At 44.1% G+C, this 19,192-nt stretch overlaps 1 protein-coding gene across 3 annotated transcripts in view; it reads right to left on the bottom strand.

Moving 5' to 3' along the window:
- Positions 1 to 19,192, bottom strand: part of cux1b (cut-like homeobox 1b) — a 121,262-nt gene that overhangs the window by 5,350 nt on the left and 96,720 nt on the right. The window contains exons 13-23 of one of the 3 annotated variants that reach the window (XM_061682723.1): positions 19,141 to 19,183; positions 18,885 to 18,981; positions 17,007 to 17,801; positions 16,199 to 16,282; positions 15,718 to 15,819; positions 15,076 to 15,623; positions 14,819 to 14,960; positions 13,903 to 14,190; positions 12,713 to 12,901; positions 10,434 to 10,701; positions 2,248 to 9,682 (exon numbers count right to left, since the gene is read on the bottom strand). In XM_061682723.1, the coding sequence (XP_061538707.1) occupies positions 9,202 to 9,682; positions 10,434 to 10,701; positions 12,713 to 12,901; positions 13,903 to 14,190; positions 14,819 to 14,960; positions 15,076 to 15,623; positions 15,718 to 15,819; positions 16,199 to 16,282; positions 17,007 to 17,801; positions 18,885 to 18,981; positions 19,141 to 19,183 (3,037 nt within the window). In that variant the 3' untranslated portion in view covers positions 2,248 to 9,201. Of the gene's footprint in view, positions 1 to 34; positions 119 to 195; positions 313 to 386; positions 500 to 1,382; positions 1,578 to 2,247; positions 9,683 to 10,433; positions 10,702 to 12,712; positions 12,902 to 13,902; positions 14,191 to 14,818; positions 14,961 to 15,075; positions 15,624 to 15,717; positions 15,820 to 16,198; positions 16,283 to 17,006; positions 17,802 to 18,884; positions 18,982 to 19,140; positions 19,184 to 19,192 lie in introns of those variants that run through there. The other 2 variants (XM_061682724.1, XM_061682726.1) reach the window with 2 other exon arrangements.

Here is a 19,192-nt window from a genome sequence, read left to right as displayed (position 1 = left end):
TATAGTAGGATGCTGTCACATGTATGTTTTGTACCTTCTTGCTGAAGGAAGTGAATGGGTCCAGCCTCTCCTCGTACTGGGAGGAGTAACGCATCACTGTGTCGTCACTGCCTCCGGCCTGCGGCACAAACATAAGGATTCGGTTCCAAACAAGAACCTCTCACACCCACACACGAAAAAGAGAGAGCGTCATACTCTGCCAGCATAGCTCTGCAGGAACTTGATCTTCTCGTACAGTTTGATGTTGTCGGCACGCAGGCTGTCCAGCTCGTTCTGCAGGGCCTGCATGGTCTGCTGCATGGAGCGGTTCTCCTGCAGCCAACGAACGGAGGTCACGGATAGTGTGTAAGGTGTGTGAGGTGAGCGCGCGCGAGATGGTGACGTACGGCTTCCAGCTCCTGGTTGCGGGAACGGAACCTCTCCCTTTGGCTGGAAATGATGGAGAGCAGAGAGTCCATCGGACCTTGAGGCAGCTCGGCATGGACACTCATGCCTGAATCTGACAACACGACATTATCTTTTAGATCACATTAGATAGATAAATCAATTAACTTTGTCTTGTAGATAATTGTATTTGTAATTAAATGTAACACTGACTTCACGAGGTACGCAATCAAATGGATTAGATACGTCAGAATACAAACAGAAACTCGTATAAAATTCCGATTCATTAAACACATGACAAAATACTTTTCAATAGGCCAATCCCTACCTATTTTCCCCTCTATCTATCCATCAATTTTGTGTACCGCTTATCCTCACTAGGGTCACGGGCATGCTGTCGCCTATCTCAGATGACTGGGCGAGAGTTGGGGTTCACGCTGAACTGGTCGCCAGGCAATCAGACAAACAACCATGACTGACCAATTTTGGACATGGGAGGATTGTGACAGTGACGATATGCTTCGTGCCCTGCTACGGATCGCTTCCAAGTTTTCAGTCGCCTTTGTCACAGCCGACGAGGTTGCTCATCCGCACAAGTGATTAAAAAAAATCTCGTTGGGCATCCACAGCAATCACGGCCTGTCATGTTTGGCCATCTCATGTCCCCCATGTCGTCTCATCTCATGACCATCCCGTTTCATTTACAGTGGCCTGGAATAGTGTAAACGTAGTCTAAATGTTAGGTTAATTGAAGACAAAATTGTCCGTATGTATGAATGCAAATGTTTGTCTATAAGATTCCGCCGATTGTCTTTCGACCAGTCCAAGGGGTATATGACTGCTCAATGTCAGTTTTGTCGAATTTGATCTCGTTTTTGTATTAAATCTCATTAGATCGGAGAGGTGTACCTAATAATGTGGCTGGCGTAACACTTCATAAATGGATTTGAAGCTATCAACTGACCCTGTGCGAGGAACAACTGAGCATACAGACGTACCAGCAAACATGGCGGAGGCCTCTTTGATGGGCTCGGGGATGTTGATGACTTCGGCGCCGTCGGCGCCGGGTCGGGGCAGGGAGGACATGGCCTGGATGGTGCTGAGGTCATGCTCCAGCCTGAGGATGAGCTCTTTCTGCTCGGCGCTGATCCGCACTGCTGCCGCAAAATCCCCCTGCAGCTCCGCATAACGACCTTTGGACCAATAGAAAAGAAAAACAAAATACATTTTTCCACGTAAACCACTTGGATTTGTCATTTGTCTTGTACAGAAGGCACTCACCTGTGTGTGGGCTGTCAAAGATATTAACAGTCCAACATCTTTAAAAGTAACTTTTTCTTTCTCTCTGAGAATACTTGAACAACAAACTCCCACAGCACACTTTTAGTATTTGTATAAAAGAGATTTACTTCAATTATCACACCTAGGGTGCATGTGAATAATAATAATGATGATGAATGAATCAAATGTCAATCATAACAAATACATTGTGAACGTTTCATACAGTGATATTGCTTTTCAATGTTGTAGAACGGGGGTACTGTCTTACAGTGCTGAGAACAAACAACATGATACGTTTAGTAAATTGAAAGAGATAAAGAAAGCAATGATACATAAGGAAACAAATGGAAAAAAATGGAGGAAAATAGCATCTCGGGAGTGACAAGTGCTGAGAGATGGGAGGAGGAAGAGGAGGAGCGGGAACCGTCCCTTTTACAGTCATGCACAGCACACGCACTCTTCGAACTAGGCAGTGGTGAAAGCGTTATTACTTCCACATTGTTGATAACAGGTTGTAAAAAAAAAAAAAAAAAAAAAAAAAAAAAAAAAAAAAAAAACATAACATAAAGCTTTAACAAGCACTCTTAAAAGCTTTCCAAAGTTGTGGGGGAGGGCTGAAGTTCGCTCCCCGGGTCATTTGGTTGTCACGTCTACACTGTGGAGGAAGCTGCAGGAGGGGATGAGGGGAGACGACAAGGTAGCAAACAAAGGTGGACGACTACATCACTATTTGGCTTTTTGCTTCCTCTTTTTTTTTTTTTTTTTTTTTACATTGAAATGTTGAGCTTGGAAACAGAGCGAGGAAATGACTGAACAAAATGAAAAGGAAACATACACGAGCAAAGTGAAGAGGATGAGTGTATTGTGCTGTATTTAGGTGTGTATCGACTACCGAGTGTGTGCTATGCGAACAGCACTGCTGCGTCAGGGGGAAAAAAAGTGATTCCTTACAAAAACCCACTTCATAAGATATATTCTAACAGTATTAATATTATTACAAAAAAAAACATCTTGAGGTTTTTCTCTCTCTTTTTTTTTTTTACAATTTTTTATTTTATTTTTAATTTTGTATTTTTTTTAAGTGTTCCTGAATAGGGTGACCAGTGCTGCTTGCTGTCCAGGCTTCCATCACAATAATATTAAAAAAAAGAATAAGCACTACTTCAAAACAGATCATACAGTAAAGCTTTACGACTTCAGAAAAAAATGATATGATATACAGCATCTGTTACACCTTTACAATGTTATTCAACAGTGTATAGAATCATCTGGATCTTTAAATTTGTAGAAAAATATCTGTGGATCATGGAAAAAAAGTCCTGAATCGTCCCTTCTCTTGTCCTGCCTTTCCAAACAAAAGCACACTGTGACACTAAGTGACTCCGTAGCTACTTGACCGCCGACTCATATTTACAATTTTCTTATTCTTCCTCTTCGAATAGTTGGCACACGTCATCTCAATACCTGCAGTGACGTCACAGCAAAACCTGACACAGAACAGAAGGAGAAGACAAACCCAACAAAAAAATTTTCAAAAAAAATGCCCTATGAATAAATTCAGTGTTATTACAGTGTCTGCTGTTTTTCGGCGTGCATCCTCCTTCATTCTGCTTGTTAGGTATGTACAACATCAAAAGGGGAATGGGGAAAGCAACTGTTCGATAAAACCCCAAATTGATCAGAACAACACAAGCTCATTATCTCCTTCCAGCAACCCTCCCCAGGAGAGAAATACAGGTCTGCGGGGGGCTGGGGAGTAATCGATGCAGATCAGAGACGACACTGTCTAGACGCACACATCCAACGACATCACAACGTTTTGGTGCCCTGCTTGGCAGTTAAAGGCACAAATCTGATGATCTCATGCTGTTTTTGGGTGGGGAAGACATATGATGAGGAGACGGCTAAAATGGGTTAAGTGCTTAGTACAAAGGTTACAGTGGGGCTACGAGATGTGCTGTGTGGTCGCGGGCCCAAGGCGCTCTGAGGGGACACAAATGTTTGACACCTGGCATCCATGAGAACAGAGAGTTTGAGGGAGATTTGTTTTCTTTCCCTACTTAAAAACATATAGAAACATCTTGATTTAAATGCAGTGCATTTGACCAGGCTTCACTATATGGACAAAAATAGTGAGATTTGGCTTAATCGATATATCAATCAGGAGTTGAAATGCAATTGAAATTTCCTTAAACGACAATTGTGATTATTATTATTTTTAACTACTACAAATCTTTAGCAAAATTGCCCAAGTCATGTTTAACATACGGTCAGAATATCAATAAAAAATAATGTGCCTGCTAAAAAATTTTTTTTTGAAAGGTTAAATTGAGGCAACTGGACTCTTCCATCCATCCATCCATCAATCCATCCATATTGCGTACTGCTTATCCTCACTAGGGTCGCGTGCTGGAGCCTATCCCAGCTATCTTTTGGCGAGAGGCGGGGTACACCCTGAACTGGTCGCCAGCCAATTGCAGGGAACATCTCGACAAACAACCATTCGCGCTCACATTCACACCTACGGGCAATTTAGAGTCTTCAATTAACCTAGCATGCATGTTTTTGGGAGGTGGAAGGAAACAGTACCCGGAGAAAACACACGCAGGCATGGGGAGAACATTGCAAACTCCACACAGGCGAGGCGGATTTGGACCCCAGTTCTTCAAACTATGAGGCAGATGTGCTAACCAGTCGCCCACCGTGCCAACCAGGACTCTTCTTCTTTATTGAATTTTTTTTCTTGTTTTTCGAAGATTTTAAAAAATTACTGTCAATTATCCTGTTAAATATATAGAAATAGTATTGGTGGGGGTGTTTGTTAACGCAATTGCAAATAGATGGAGGCGTCTATTCGAGAGGAGGCCAGTAATATTGTTTTTGAAACAACACGGATGTACAATAATTTTTCTCAAATACGTTTACAAAGGTACAGTATGTTAAAAATGTTTTGATTAGCGCGCGAGTTGTGGTATTTTCAGACTTAAAACTCATTCAATGCCAGTCCTCCATGTTAACATGGATATTTGAAATCAACAGCCTTCAATGGCAGTGATTAAGATATATATATTTTTTAATATACATACAATATTGTCTATACAGTTTAAGCATTTTATTTTTAGTGTTCTAATAAGTGTACTTTGTGTTTAATAAGTTTTAAGTGTGTGGGAGGGGTATTTTAAGGCTTATTCCAGTGATTCTCAAAGTGTGGAATGTGTACAATTAGTGGTACGCAGGCTCCCTCTAGTGCTACATAAAAGGATCACTTAAATGTTTAAAGTGTGCATGTTAGTGAACAAAATCTTTTTTAAACATATTACCCTACATTTGTTCAGTCCAGTTCAGTTTAGTTGGATCTAACTTTTAAGTACATTTGCAGTTAGCATTTTACAACAGTTTGTTTTTAAACATTTAGGTACAATGTCTATTAAACTTTAATGCTCAATACATTTTAATCAAATCATTGAAGTACATATTTTTATTTTTCTACAATTAAGCGCAGTGTTAATTTTCAAACTGTATAAAATGTTAGCGGCTTACAATAATATTAAAACTGCTTTTTAGGCAGAAAAAACTCATTTTTTTATCAACACTTGGGCCTACTATGGTACCGTATTTTAATATTAGTCATTATGGTAGTACTTGAAGAGCTAAGTTTAAATAAAACATTTTTTTAGAGGTACTGGGTGTAAAAAAGACTCACTGGCTTAAACTATATAAAAAATATTTTTATATGATTTTCACCAGTCGCTGGGTGGGTATGGAATATAACTGACTGATCTATTGGAACGCTAACTGTCGTTAAAGACGCTGTCTTCACATAACAGCGTATTTGAATTCTATTAAGCATAACTGTATAAAAACTGCACACTAATGCTTCTGGGAGACTGTTTACATGCAGTATTGCTGTTTTGGTTACCAACAGAGTTAGAAATAGCATCTATGAACAGTGATGAAAATGTTGGGAAAAGTATTTTATCTATTTGGGGGAGGGATTTGTCTTAAGTGGATGATGCCCACTAATTGAGGGATTTTCATGGGACGGTTGAATCTATGAATGTTGTGAACTCCTGTTTCCAGGCCAGTGTAATGCTGCCCAAAGGAGTTGTCGTAGCCTAGATCCTTAGCCCGCAAACTAGAGACTGAATCAAGAGTGTTAAAACTCAATATTTTCATCCATTTTCTCCACCTGAAAGTATCCCAATACTTTGTCCATATAGTGTCCATGGATTCACGCACGTGGGCAAAATTGTTGGTACCCTTCTGTTAAAGAAAAAAAAATAGAAACTGAAATAACGAGACTGAAGTTGAGGTTTAACAAAGCAGCCCCAGTCTCTTCCAAGTTGCACAGTACGTACAGTGGTCTTGTCTTTGTATGCTTAAATTTTGTATAAGAGCGGATGTGACTTGGCAAACAGATCCAATTTTGTCTCCTCTGTTCACCTACAAATTTTGTGGCTTGCCAATACACATTTTGGCAATTCCAGTTTTGTCAACTGCTTCAGTGAAATTTTCTGAATGTTCTTTGTTTACCAGCAGGGTACCAACAATGTTGTGTGTGTGTGAAAGGGAACAGAGAGCTTGAGAAAGAGGATTCTGGCTAGAAACCAAATCAGGTGCTTACTAATTATATCTACACTGGCCGTGTTCCCATTCTGTCACATGCAGTTATGTGTAAGGACACAGTTTATCATGTAGAAAAAGAGCTGACGTTTTTGTTTCCATTTTAGTGTTCGAGTCTGTGCTTGGTTCTCAACCACTTTTGCAAACAAACAAAAAAGGCATCAGTTTCCCAGTAGCCTGGGATGGTAACTCTGGTGTAGTGTTTTACAGACCCTGTCCTAATAAGTGCTTTGCTATACGGACTGCTATAGATTACAATTCTGCATAATCATAGGCTGGCTCTTCTTGTGTGGCCTTGCACACATGCTAGCTGGTACAACTTGTCTAATCTCAATTTGGCAGATATGACCTATTTTCATCATGTATTCTCATCTTCGGTGATTTCATTTGACCTATATGAACACAAGCATACACTTGAACCTGATCATCAAGTTAATGGCGATGAAGGAGGGGATGGATTCTATCTAAAGACAAGCGTTCCGTTGAGCTTGTCCAAGAAACGGCCGCAAAGATAACATTGTTGCGTGAAAACAGAAAGATATGCTATCCAATCATCATTGATCTTGATATGTTTTTTTTCGATTCTTGATCTAGCCATTCAAGAGCTTAACGGTTAATAAAGCTTGAGGGGTGGGCGCGAAGTGTGGCAAACGCATTATTCAAAAAGGTATTGAAATGACACTTAATGTTTAGAATTCATGAATATACAAACAAATGAGAACTAGTACGTCTCTGTAAATAACCAATACTGCCGGCAGTCTATAACGTCTAGTAAAAATGTTATTTGCCCTCAGGAACAGTATAATCCCTTACAAAATAGACAACTCAAATAATAAGACATTAAATGAAAAATTACAGCACCTATAAATAAGCAGAATAAAAACCAAAATCTATGAATGCAAAAATAAAAAGCAATAAAACCGAGCTACAGTAAATCATCGTATTAAACTACATGGTGAGATTAATGTAATGGTAACGTGTCAAACAGTTCAAAAAGAAGGGTGTCAGTTGTGCACTAGTCGTGTGTGCAAGTAGAAATATGAACCCCCCCACTCATTGGAAACACATACACACACGCACACACAAAGGGGAGGCAGTGGGCTGACAGGCACTGAGGGCTTGTGTGGGACGAGGAGGTGGTGATGATATGCCTTCAAATTTGTAGTGTGTACAGTAGAATTGAATGTTAAATTTAAAAAGACAACTGTCCCTGGACAAAGGAAAGACTAGAGGAGAGTGTAACTACTCACACCATAGTTGGAGGGAACTCACTTTCGAACTAAAAAGTACTCTACGTTGCGGGGGGGGAAAAAAATCATCCAATCATCAGAACCTCATTTATGCTTGATAACCTAACTTTTTGTAAATTGAACTCTGAATGAATTGACCTCGACCATGACTTACATACAGGCAAATATACAAATGCACGAGACACACACACACTTCCTGATTTGGCCTATAAAAAGATGTGTGTTTGTGAACAGGAAATTAGCTGGTGGCGAGTCCACACACAAACACACACACACAAACACACACACACACACACACACACACACACACACACATACACACCCGAGCAGATCCAGTGCTGGGTCAAACTGTGACGTGCACAACCTTTAAAAATAATAACAATAATTAAAAAAAAAATAAGATAAAATAAAAACAGCTACAGTACTACGTCAATTCATCATATCTTCAACAATGCAACATTATTCCACCCTAATTTGCTTTTTGTGAAAGAAAAAAAAAACATGTTATTCTCTTACTGTCTGCTTATTTTTTGACTAATTAAAATGCTTCCTAAAAGTCCCTATTTTTTTTATCTTTAGAGTCAGAAGACTGTGCAATCTCTTATTGGCAACCAAATTGCAATATGAATTTTTTTTAAAAACAAGAAAGAACAATAAGGTCCTTCTTCCTTAAAGAAAGACCTCAAGGGGTTCCTTCACTCCTTCCTTTCCAGACGAGTGTGTGTTTGCGAGAAATTATTACGTGATCCTTCTGGCCATCACATGGCTGTCAGCAGGATAGAGATAAGAAAACGGGGGTACACAACAGGTCAAAGTTCGTACATCAGTAACCATGGCAGCTCAGGCGCACTACCCTCTTAAGAGCGTAGGAGTGAGATACAAAAGCAAAATGTGCCGCCACTCAGAAGAGACGACACATGCACGGACGCACACACGGGTACACACTGACAACCCCTAAACAAACCAAAACAAAAAACAAAAAAAGAGCACACACACACACACACGCAGTGAGTGAAAAAAGGCAAAGGGTTTGTAACAGTCACTCTACAGTGTGAAAAATGAGGCGTCTCACTGAGTGAGGGGAGGTTTGTGGACACTTGGGAGGTGAGAAGAAGAGCGGAAAAAGATCTCCTTTAAAAAAGTGAGTTCTTGTTAGAGAGTTCCTGTCTCTTATCTATCATCTAGCAGTGTCTATCACTGGGACAGCTGCTGCGACAGGCCTCGCCTGTCTTTTACCCAGTCCAGGTTTCGGAGCCCGGCCGCGGATCAGACGACCAGCTAGGGACTAACCAGTTGATGGTGCACCAGTGGCTGGTGATAGGGGGGGAGGTACAGCAGGGCCAGAGGCCAGCAGGACGGCTAAGTGCTTTTCTCAGTACAAAAACAAAACTTTGTTTTAAAAAAAAAAAAAGAAAAAAAAAGGAGAGACACTTAAGCTCTCATTTTGTTCTTCTAGGTATTCAGTAAATCTTTTTTTAAGGGTTTTGCCAACCACACTTTGTTTCTTTCCTCTTTTGGGAAAGCTACAGTATATAGTAAAAATGGCTGCTGAGCTTGACTTTGGCTGTGTCCACTCTCCAACTGGAACAGAGCAGGAGGGGTCCAAGGTTAGAGGTGGTGAGGTTATGAGACAAGAAGGGGCGAAGGATGGTTAGGGTGGGGGCTAGAACTCCCACTCTGAGGGGTCCTCTTTGCTGGCAGCCTTCTCCAGCCGGTGAATGATGTTATTGAGGTTGGCTGCTTTCTTCTTGCGCAGATTGTTGTCCCTGGGGTTTCTGGCCGTGATGTTAGTACTCGAGGCGGAGCTACTGGGAGACGCGTCCGTGAGGCTGAAGAGCCCCAGTCCGCCTGTCCCGCAGCTGGAGCCGGGCGGGATGCAGTCTATCTGGGAAGGGGAATTATTAGAGCCCCCCGCCTCAGACTCGGCCTCCATGTCGTGGTCTTTGCACGCTCCCCTATGGTCCTCTGACCCGGCTCCGAATCCCTGGCGCGCCTCTACTGTTCCCTCGGACTCGGTCCCGTCACAGCTGTCCCCTTCTCCTGATTTAGACCCACGGAGGGAAGGGGAGCCCCCCTCGCTGCCGGGCCCGACCCCTCCAGCTGCCTGGATTTCCTCAATGAAGAGTTCTCGTCGGATACGTGACCTGGAAGAGACGCTGGGAGTCAGTCACGCTGCTTACATCCTGACGTTCAATTTGTTATGAGACATGCAACCTTCACTTTTAAGATTATAGTGTTAACCAGCTAATCACTGTTCATTGTTCACCACCCCCCCAACTCCCAAAGTGGATTTTTTTTAGCAATCGTTTTTATGGTTTTACAAGTCACCACAACATGCCGGTCTACTGGACGACATGCTGAGTAATTAAGAGAAACACGAAGAGGCAGGGAAGGTCCATAAAGTGCAAAAACATAGTGCTGTTTTTCTTATTTTAAAACACACTATACAAATGTTTTTTTGGTGGCGGGAGTCTGGAAGAGATTAAGTTTTCCGTATACTTCTATGGGAAAAGATATGATTGTTTTGAGTTACAAGTGTGGTGACAAACAGATCAAACCCGTAACTCAACGGCCTGCTTAATACAATGGTTCAATTTGATTTTGTTTTGGGTCAGTTTTGCAGTAAACCTCAAATGGCAGTGACAAACCACTTGAAGCAGGCATACTTTGGGGGTTTAGATGAGGGGGTGTCACCGATCTTTGTCAAGTGTGGGCATGTGAAGCCCTTTGAAACTCTTGCGATTAAGGGCTGTACAAAACTTGATTTTGCTTCGTATTTGGAGAACTGTTCAAGCGAGATAGTGAAAACAGGTGCTACTGAAAATACTTGAAATCTACAATTTTAATCAAAATGCATTTTTGCAAATAGAAATGTAATTTTGTTACAAGGCTGACCTGTAATTATGGAACCAGTTGATGACGGTACTGGTCTTCAGGTTAAGCTGGGAGGCCAGCTCCTCAATGGTCTTGGGCGAGGGATAGGGTTTCTGTTGGTACGCCCTTTTCAGAGCCTCCTTCTCCTCGGGGCCAAGCACCACCCTGGGCTTCTTCAGATGCTGCTGAGGTCCCGGACTCTGAGAGCCCTGCATGTAGTCTGGCCCCACTAGGCCCCCTTCCACAGAATGGCCGTCACTCAAGGAGCTCAGCCTCCTCTTCATATAGGCTGGACAGAGACAAAACAACAGGTTCTATGACGTATTTGGAGAAAATACATATATGGTCAATCTTAGTCACTGGTGGAGTCAGTGATCTTGTAAAGATTAAATAAATAACTTGAAATATGAGATGTTCACAGTGCATTTTTTTGGTTTAGTGCAATATATAGGATGAAAACATTTATTTTAATTAACCTGTGGTGTAATTTGGTCTGATTAATTTTTACATTATCTGGTGAATGTGTTGTGTAAGGTGGCCGACTGGTTAGAGCGTCAGCCTCACAGTTCTGAGGATCGGGGTTCAATCCCCGTCCCCGCCTGTGTGGACTTTACATGTTCTCCCCGTGCCTTCGTGCATTTTCTCCGGGCACTCCGGTTTCCTCCCACATCCCAAAATCATGCATTGATTGGAGACTCTAAAATTGCCCGTAGGTGTGACTGTGAATGGTTGTTTGTTTGTATGTGCCCTGCGATTGGCTGGCAACCAGTTCAGGGTGTACCCCGCCTCCTGCCCGATGATTGCTGGGCTACAAAGTAGCTATAACTTGTGCATGAAATACTAATTTGTCGCCACAAGTAGCTGTGGCTCCATAGTGGACAGTTGGATGAGCAAATCGCGCGAACCTCCTCTAGAAACAATAAGGTATACTGTAGAAGGTGTGTTTCATTACCCAGAGATCCAAATTCTCCATGGGAATTATATGAAACTCACAAATAAGTTTTTTGTGTGCACACTTGCATCTATTCCATGACCACAAATATGGCTACAGTTTGTGGTCACAAATTAGTATGTTGTGGCAATAATTCAGTATTTCACAACAACAAATTAGCATTTTGTGTGCATGGTATATCTACCTGTATCTAGGAACACAATTACAAAAAATTCCCCATCTCATGTCTGAGGCTCTGTACAAGTGCAAAATGAGTGTACGGGGGCTCTGAAAACCAGTACTATACTGCCAGGCATCCTCAACTGACACAAGAGGGTGCTATTGTACTTCCCAGAGAGTATAACAATGAAGCCTGGTTCATACAAAAAGCTGCTGGAGCACTGCTTACTTCAGGCAGCAGAGTTCACGGCAGCTTCACATTAGTTTGACATTTCGCCCACCCTATAACACGCTGCCAGAAATATTAGTAGTGCTGCAGCAGCAGCGAAGCCCTCAGAGCAAGGTTAGAGCCCTCTAAAAAAAAAAAAAAAAAAAAGGCTAGCTGCTACCTCGCGGGCTGGTGCCGCAAAGGTGAGGGGGCAAACATGGTTACTGTAGAGTAGGTCCGTGTCTTTCCTCGTGGGTCTGCTCTGGGTCAGGAGAATTGCCTGTTGCTACTGTTAAGCTTTAGTTTGGGGTCAATAAACCCAAATGAAGCTTAAAGGAGAGTGACCCACAAACATGCAACATAAAAACACAGTGAACTATAGCTGGTTGTACTTTTCACACATTCATTCACACATTTTTGGGGAGATTGTATGTATGAAATATTGATTCCAGATGCCTGTGCCTGGTGGCATAGTCATATCTAAGCATTCTTCCTACAAAACGGCATCAATTGTGTAGTGAGGGGTCACCATGAGGCTATTGGTTTCGCCAGTGATCACGCCAATAAGAAAGCAACGCTGTGTGAGAGGCTACAAACAAAGATTAAAAATATGAACAAAGATTAAAACTACAAGTTTATACACTGATGATTATTACGATGATGACAATGATGAAGAGGAGTGCTGATGACTGTGAGTAAGCAGGCCTGCGGCGGTCCCCTAGCTGTCACATCTAATACAGTACGTGATGACTGCTGTCCTGATTTCTACTGACATCACACCAAGATGACTGTGATCTGCACAACATGCTCGGCTGTCCTGCATAAAGAATATCGTCTGTGCAGATGTGCATGCGTGATTCAAACGGCCTTTCATCTGCAAGTATTTATCAAATAATGCATGTTCTAGCACATACTGTATCACTGGGGTTCTTTTCCATGGTGTGGCATGCGTGTGTGTTGACCTCTCTCAGCCATACACACCTTTCTTCTCCAGTCGCTTCATGTCCATGAGTTTCTCCACACTGTGCGGGTCCTGGAGCCAGAGCTGCATGCGGACAAAAGGTTCCCTGCCCTTCAGACTGAGCTTGTGCCAGGGTTTGGGCCTGGCCAGCAGGTCTGAGACAGAACCCTGTGTCAGACCCAGGATAGTCTCCCCAAACAGACGCTGGCCTGGTTGGGAAGGAACAACAGTAGCCTTCCATAAAGGAGGTAATTGATGTAAAAGATAACAGCAATTTGGATTTAAAAAAACGACATACTCTCTGCTCTCCCCCGTTACCGACAAGAAATAAGGACGAATTGACACCACCCCAAAAAAAAAAAAAAATGCTTATTAGTTTAACCCATAAACATATCACAAACAATGATCCAAAAACACTATCGTGTGACACTCATTTTACAACATTACTCTGAAAAACAAATGGTTTACAGATTATTTGATTTTCAAAAAAATGCACCTGCAAAAAATATGCGACTAGACTCTCCATGACTTATCGTAACAACGCAGGCTAAATTTCGACACACAAGGGCACACAAAGATCATTACTAACATACTTCCTTAATACCAATTACTCCTTTCATATCAGCCTGGGCTTTGGCACCATTTCGTGACATTTTAGGGAGTTATAGGAAGAGCATTAAAATATGAGTTTATCAGCATACAGCTGAAGATAGGTTACACAGAAAAAAATTTTAATTTGTGAATAGCGAACTGCAAATGGGCGAAGGTTTACTGTAACACAGGGCTCCAGACTAAATGTATTTTACTAGGAGCACAGTGCCTCCTGACTTGAAATGTAATAAGCAGAAAATCTAGGGCGCACAATGTTACAGGAGTTATGTGAAACCTGTACAGCGATAACCCCAAACCCCGCCTCTGTTCACGCACTAGCCAATCACAGTGGTCATTCACCCCACCCCCAACAAGCTCTCAATTGGCCCACCTTCTTATTTTCTGTTTGTCTTTCTTTTTGCTTAGGAGTTAATGTTGACTGACAATTCATAAAATTTAAAAATTTGATAAAATAAAAAAAACATTCTAACTTACTGGTCGCACATATATGAGTAGATGAAAAAGTAACTGGCACTGTCTCAAATTTTAGGAGCAAAATGCAAATATTTAGAGCCAGTCTGGGACATTGTAATATGAATATAATCTTTCCATGTCTTACCGAGGTTGTTGTCCGTCAGCACCTCCTTCACCTTCTTGGTAATAGCGTAAGTATCGAGCTCAGGAGACATTGCAACCATCTCCTGAATGCTCAGACCCGAGTGACCAGGTACAGGCAGTGGGGTGCCGGGCTGGGAGTCCCCACATGAAGGATCGTCAGAGGAGGGCTTGAAACCTGACGACTGCGATGTGAGCAGATCGCCGGCTAGGCCGTTGACAGACTCTTCAGCTGAACTGAGAGGCGACTCTGGAGCAGGGCTGCAGCTCGCCGATGTTTTGGGAGTACCTTCTGCTTGTGAAGATATAGAACAAGACACAAAGGTCGTGCCTGTTAGGAGACTTTGTACACTTATTTTAGCCCCTCATTCTGTCGGCTTTGGGAGGGACTTGAGCCATACTAAAATCGACTTAATTCCTATTTAAGGAACGTCAAAGGTGTTTAAGTTTTTAGTTTGATGTTTTTTTGGCTTGCTGCTCCTTCCTTCATCTCCCTGTCTCTGCCTGTGTAGTGCTGCTGTGCAGCTCAGCAGGCTGGAAGAGAGCAGTCATGAGGAGCTGTCAGTGTACATTAGCTGCTGTTTACACCCCCAGAGAGAAACAGAGACACGCACACGCACGCACACACAGAGCTGCCATCTGGCACTGCAACACTAACTTGTCTATGACATGACAAACCAGCAGCTTGCTGGCTGACACTGCCACAGCACAGTGGATTGGGGGATGGTGGGAGGAGTTACAGGGAGGATATGGGAGAATGCGAGGTCAGATCGGGCGAGAGAGCAAGGGATGGATGGAGGAAGAGACGATTGAGTGATTGACAGATGGACAGTAGCAACTTGCTTCAAGCTCTAATCAGGGATTTCTGAGTAAAGAGGTTGTGTGAATCATGGATGTGTGCTGCTGCAGGATTTGTGTACCTTGGTTCTGAGCTTGCTGGACATGTGCGTTTTGCCCCTGATCTCCGTTGAGCCACGGCTGCATGCGCAGGTATGGCTCCCGGTTCCTCTGGTTCAGCTTGTTCCACGGCTTGTTTCGAGACAGACTGTCACTCAGTATTCCCTAAAGCAAGCCACGCACCAGGGGAGTGGGTCAGACATGCAACTGCTGTAGAGTGTAACTATTATCAGCAATGGATAAGGGGCCAAGGGAAAGCATTAATGCAAAAAAAGCTCACCTCTTTGGAGTCTTCCTGGTTGTGGTTCTCATCGCCTACTGCAGACCTGCGGGTGTCCATGTTCATGTTGCTCCACCACTGCTCTCTCCAGTAACCCACCCCTCCTGCAGCATTCCCAGAGCGTACCGACCCCTCGGCACTCCGACCCTGCCTGAGAGCGCCGTCCGATGACACGTCGATCCCCGAAGAGGGCCTGCCCTCCCTCTTGATACCAGAGCTGAAGTCCAGCACTGGGGACGGGGAGGAGGGGGAGGACAACAGGGAGCTGTGAGGCTTCTTGAGGGAGAGCGCCAGGGGATTGTAAGGTGGAAGGGGAGCGGTGAGCGGTGAGCTCATGAGGTCCCTCTGAGAAAGCAATGCTAGGGATGATGAGGAAGATGAGGCTTTGAGGATGGGTTCCAGCACAGCCTGCTGGGCCTCCATCTCTCTGCGAGCTTGTTCCAGGATGGAGCGGATGGCCTCGTCTGACCCGCTGCCCCCTCGAGCTCCGAGCCCGCTTCCACCCCCTCCTTTCAGGCCTGCGTACGAGGGTTGCACATGCGACAAATCTGGTGATAGGGCAGGGGAGAAATAATGTCAAGAGGATACTGGAACATTTCCAAACTTGACAGAAGGCCATGTAGAAAAGAGATTTACACCTACCGGCTTTCTGCACTTGCAACTCTCTTTTGGCCTGCTCCAGAATGGACTTGATGGCCTCATCTGAACCTGTGTCTTGAGTGCGGACACGAGCAGTGATGTTCCCTGGAAGGAAAGAAAAAGCAGACAGGAAGAGATTAACACAAGTTGGGAAAGTTGGGGAGATAAAGCAAATAATGGATCATTTAATTAATATAATTAACCTTTTCACAGCACAAAGAACATTCCAATCACTACACCGGAGGCGCTGGTTACTTTGGAGCCCACACATGCAAACCCACTACAGGGCTCTCAGCCAAACTACCAGTAAAACTACTGAATGAACATGCTGGCTTTGCGCGGCTACCGTCGTGGCACATTTTTATCTGCTAGCCCACCAATTAGTTGACAAACCACACACGCACACACGCACAGATATAGTTCACCCTTACAGAAACATGCCACACGGACAGAACGTGCTAGAATCTGTGTGAAGGGGACAGACCTGTGTGTGAAGCTGTATTGGAGATGGCTCTCCGCTTCGGAACATCCTGAAACACTCGGCTAAGCTGGGGCTGGCCTGAGCCCTCTGTTAAAAACAATATACCACACACGATGTTACAGCACTTGTGTGTTTAATTTTTAACCGCTACACTTCTGTATGTGCTTCCCTAATAAGTAAATGGAATGTGGGGATACTTGTATCCAGTGCACATTACAGAGCGAGGAAATATATTGATCTCCATCATGTGGGGCACTGATAGCAGCAATATTAAACGACTTAAGACAATATGTGAGATACATAATGACAATACACCTGCTAACCAACTGAGGCCTTACTTTAACAAACTCTCTTGAAGACAATGACCTAAACTACTGTATTTTGTGTACCACTCCGACCAGCTTCCAGCAGAAATGTCTTGTTGCGTGAACAAAAGCAGGCGCAGGCTAATCGAATCTACCCGCAGTTAGCAGTACCTCAGCCTTCTTCCTAGTTCCCACCGATCAATGCTATTGATGTGTGAAAGGTTTCTGTATTGACCTCAATGGCTAGGAGAGGCTCCTGGGATGAGTGTGTGCATGTATCTAAGAACTCATTCAGGACACACAGATGTGGCACAGGATGGGAGTTAGGAGAGAGGAAGAAAAGTATAAAGCCCAGTCCATATTGAAAAGCTGATCAATAGCTGTGTGCAGGGCTGTTCACATATACGCACACACATGCTTGACACACACACACACCCACGCACACACACACACACACACACGCATACATTCCACGCGCAGACACACCACAAGACGCACAAGCTTACCTCGTTGCCGTCCCTGGATGCTGCGCAGCGCGAGGATGTTCTGCTCGTCAGCCAGAAACTGCCTCATCTTGTGGAAGGGCTCCTTGCCTCGGATGGTGAGTTTGTTCCACGGCTTCGGTCGGGCCAGGATCTCGCTGACTGAACCCTGGGAGAGTCCCAGCACGTAGTGGCCAAACACGCGCTGACCGATGTTGTGCTTGATCAGCTGCTCTTTCACCTGCCGGGCAATCTCCGCCGTGTCCATGTCCTCCCCGTCCAAAACGCTGCCTGTAGTGGCATCGGAGTGGCTTGGGGATGGCGACGGGGCGCTGCCGGCCGTGCTGCTCCCGTTAACGGGAACCATGTCCGGGCTGGCCGGGGGCGGCTGTGGGCTGCTGGCTGCCAGGGGGATGGCGGCAGAGCCGCAGCCGGGGGTGGAGGTAGGGATGGAGCTGAGGGTTGGAGTGAAGGGGGTGAACAGCAGCGCCCCGCTGGGGATCCCGGATGACTCCTGCAAGGCTTTGGAGTAGAAGGTCTGCAGCAGCTGCCTCTGGATCAGGGAGTTCAAAGCCATCTTACCACCCACCAGCGGGAAGACCGGCGAGTAGAAGTCCTGTCCAATGCCCGTGGGAGTGAAGGGGTGAGTTTCCCCGCTGCTGGTGGTGGTGGCAGTGTTGAGGGCATCCGTGTGAGTGCGAGATAGGGGAGGCTGCGAGGAGGAAGGAAGAGAGGGAGGAGGTGGAGGGGGTGAAGAAGAGGGGTCGCTGGTTTCCTCCTTGGGTGTCGATTCTTCTGTCCCTTTCCGCCTGGCTGGCCCTACAAGAAAGGTCAAACACACCATGCATTATGGGGGGAGTCAACAAAAAAGGGATTCCGAAAAGAGAGAAGAAACACGAAATTAACTTAATCAAGTAGTTTCCGAATTAGTCTTCCTTTTTTGCCAACCCCCCAGACAAAATGCTCATGCATTTGTGATTTCAACCTTTCTTGTAAGTCACAGCCTGGAAGGGGGGAAAAAAAATCAGGACAAACAAAACAATTGACACTGTGCCACTGAGGCGGATTAGGCTGTATGCTGGCCCAGGGGCTCACAGTTCCTCTTGTTCTAAGGCACAGTGTACATAAGTGGTCAAATGATGTGTACAGATGTCCTCCTCCGTCCCGCAGCAGTGATCCTTAACACTCCATTGTCCCATTGCAGATGCGGTAATAAGTCTTTAGTTTATTAAATATGTCCAGGGGGAAATGTCTACAAACAGTATTTATGACTGAAGAGAATACAAATAGTATGTGCAGGTGTTCGCACTCAGAGTGAAGGTCGAACTTTTCCAAGAGACTGAATTTTCACATTCATCAAAACAAATATATAAAAGCAATGTGAACCCCTCCAACTCCACCCCTGATCTTTTAACTACAAGAATCCATCTCGATGATAGGCGCAGCGAGTAATATTATTCAAATGCATAACCATTGAGACTTAACATGATTGAGGGAGACAGTAGGCGCCCCTTACTGTGAATGTTAATCAATTCAGAGCTGCTCAGCTATTCAAGCCTAAAGCTATGACATTTCAAACCCATAAACACTGTTGCGGTGGTCCTGATACAAGGGGAGGTGGGGCATAGTATGGTGTCCTCATTTTTGGTGTTGTGCAACTTCATCGCTCTCAAGGTTGACCTAGTGGTGATTTTGTTCGCTGGAGACATTTGTGCGTGGGCTCAATAAAAACTTGTTTGTATGACATATTTTTAAACAAAACCTCGTGTTAAGCATTCTCAGAGAAAAAGAAGTAAGATGTATGTATTTTCATGCATCTCTGCACCTGCGCAGCCTTACCCGCAGCTCCCAAGTAGCCTGTGTGATTACGGTAAAAGTGGGCTGAGACCTTCCTAAACTTACCACTGAGCTCGGCGTTGGCAATGCGCAGTGCGGCACTCTCGGACTGAAGACTACGGTTCCTCTCCAGCAACAGCACCTCCAGAGGTTTGGATGATTCCTGATAACGAGAGAAGCAGATGGAATGAAAAAATAAAAAAACGTGCAATTCCCAATTGAAAACCTCATAATTACTATAAGTGTCCAATTATCAAATAATACCATGTCCTAATTATGGAACAAGGACCAAGGGAGTAATGTCATTACGAGACACTTTTACCTGCACAGAGTCTGATGTTCCAAACTCGACTGACTTCAGAATACTGAGGACA

The sequence above is a fragment of the Phycodurus eques genome, chromosome 7 (assembly GCF_024500275.1).
Source record: "Phycodurus eques isolate BA_2022a chromosome 7, UOR_Pequ_1.1, whole genome shotgun sequence".
Classification (NCBI taxonomy): domain Eukaryota; kingdom Metazoa; phylum Chordata; class Actinopteri; order Syngnathiformes; family Syngnathidae; genus Phycodurus; species Phycodurus eques.
This window is presented reverse-complemented; position numbering and strand designations above follow the sequence as displayed.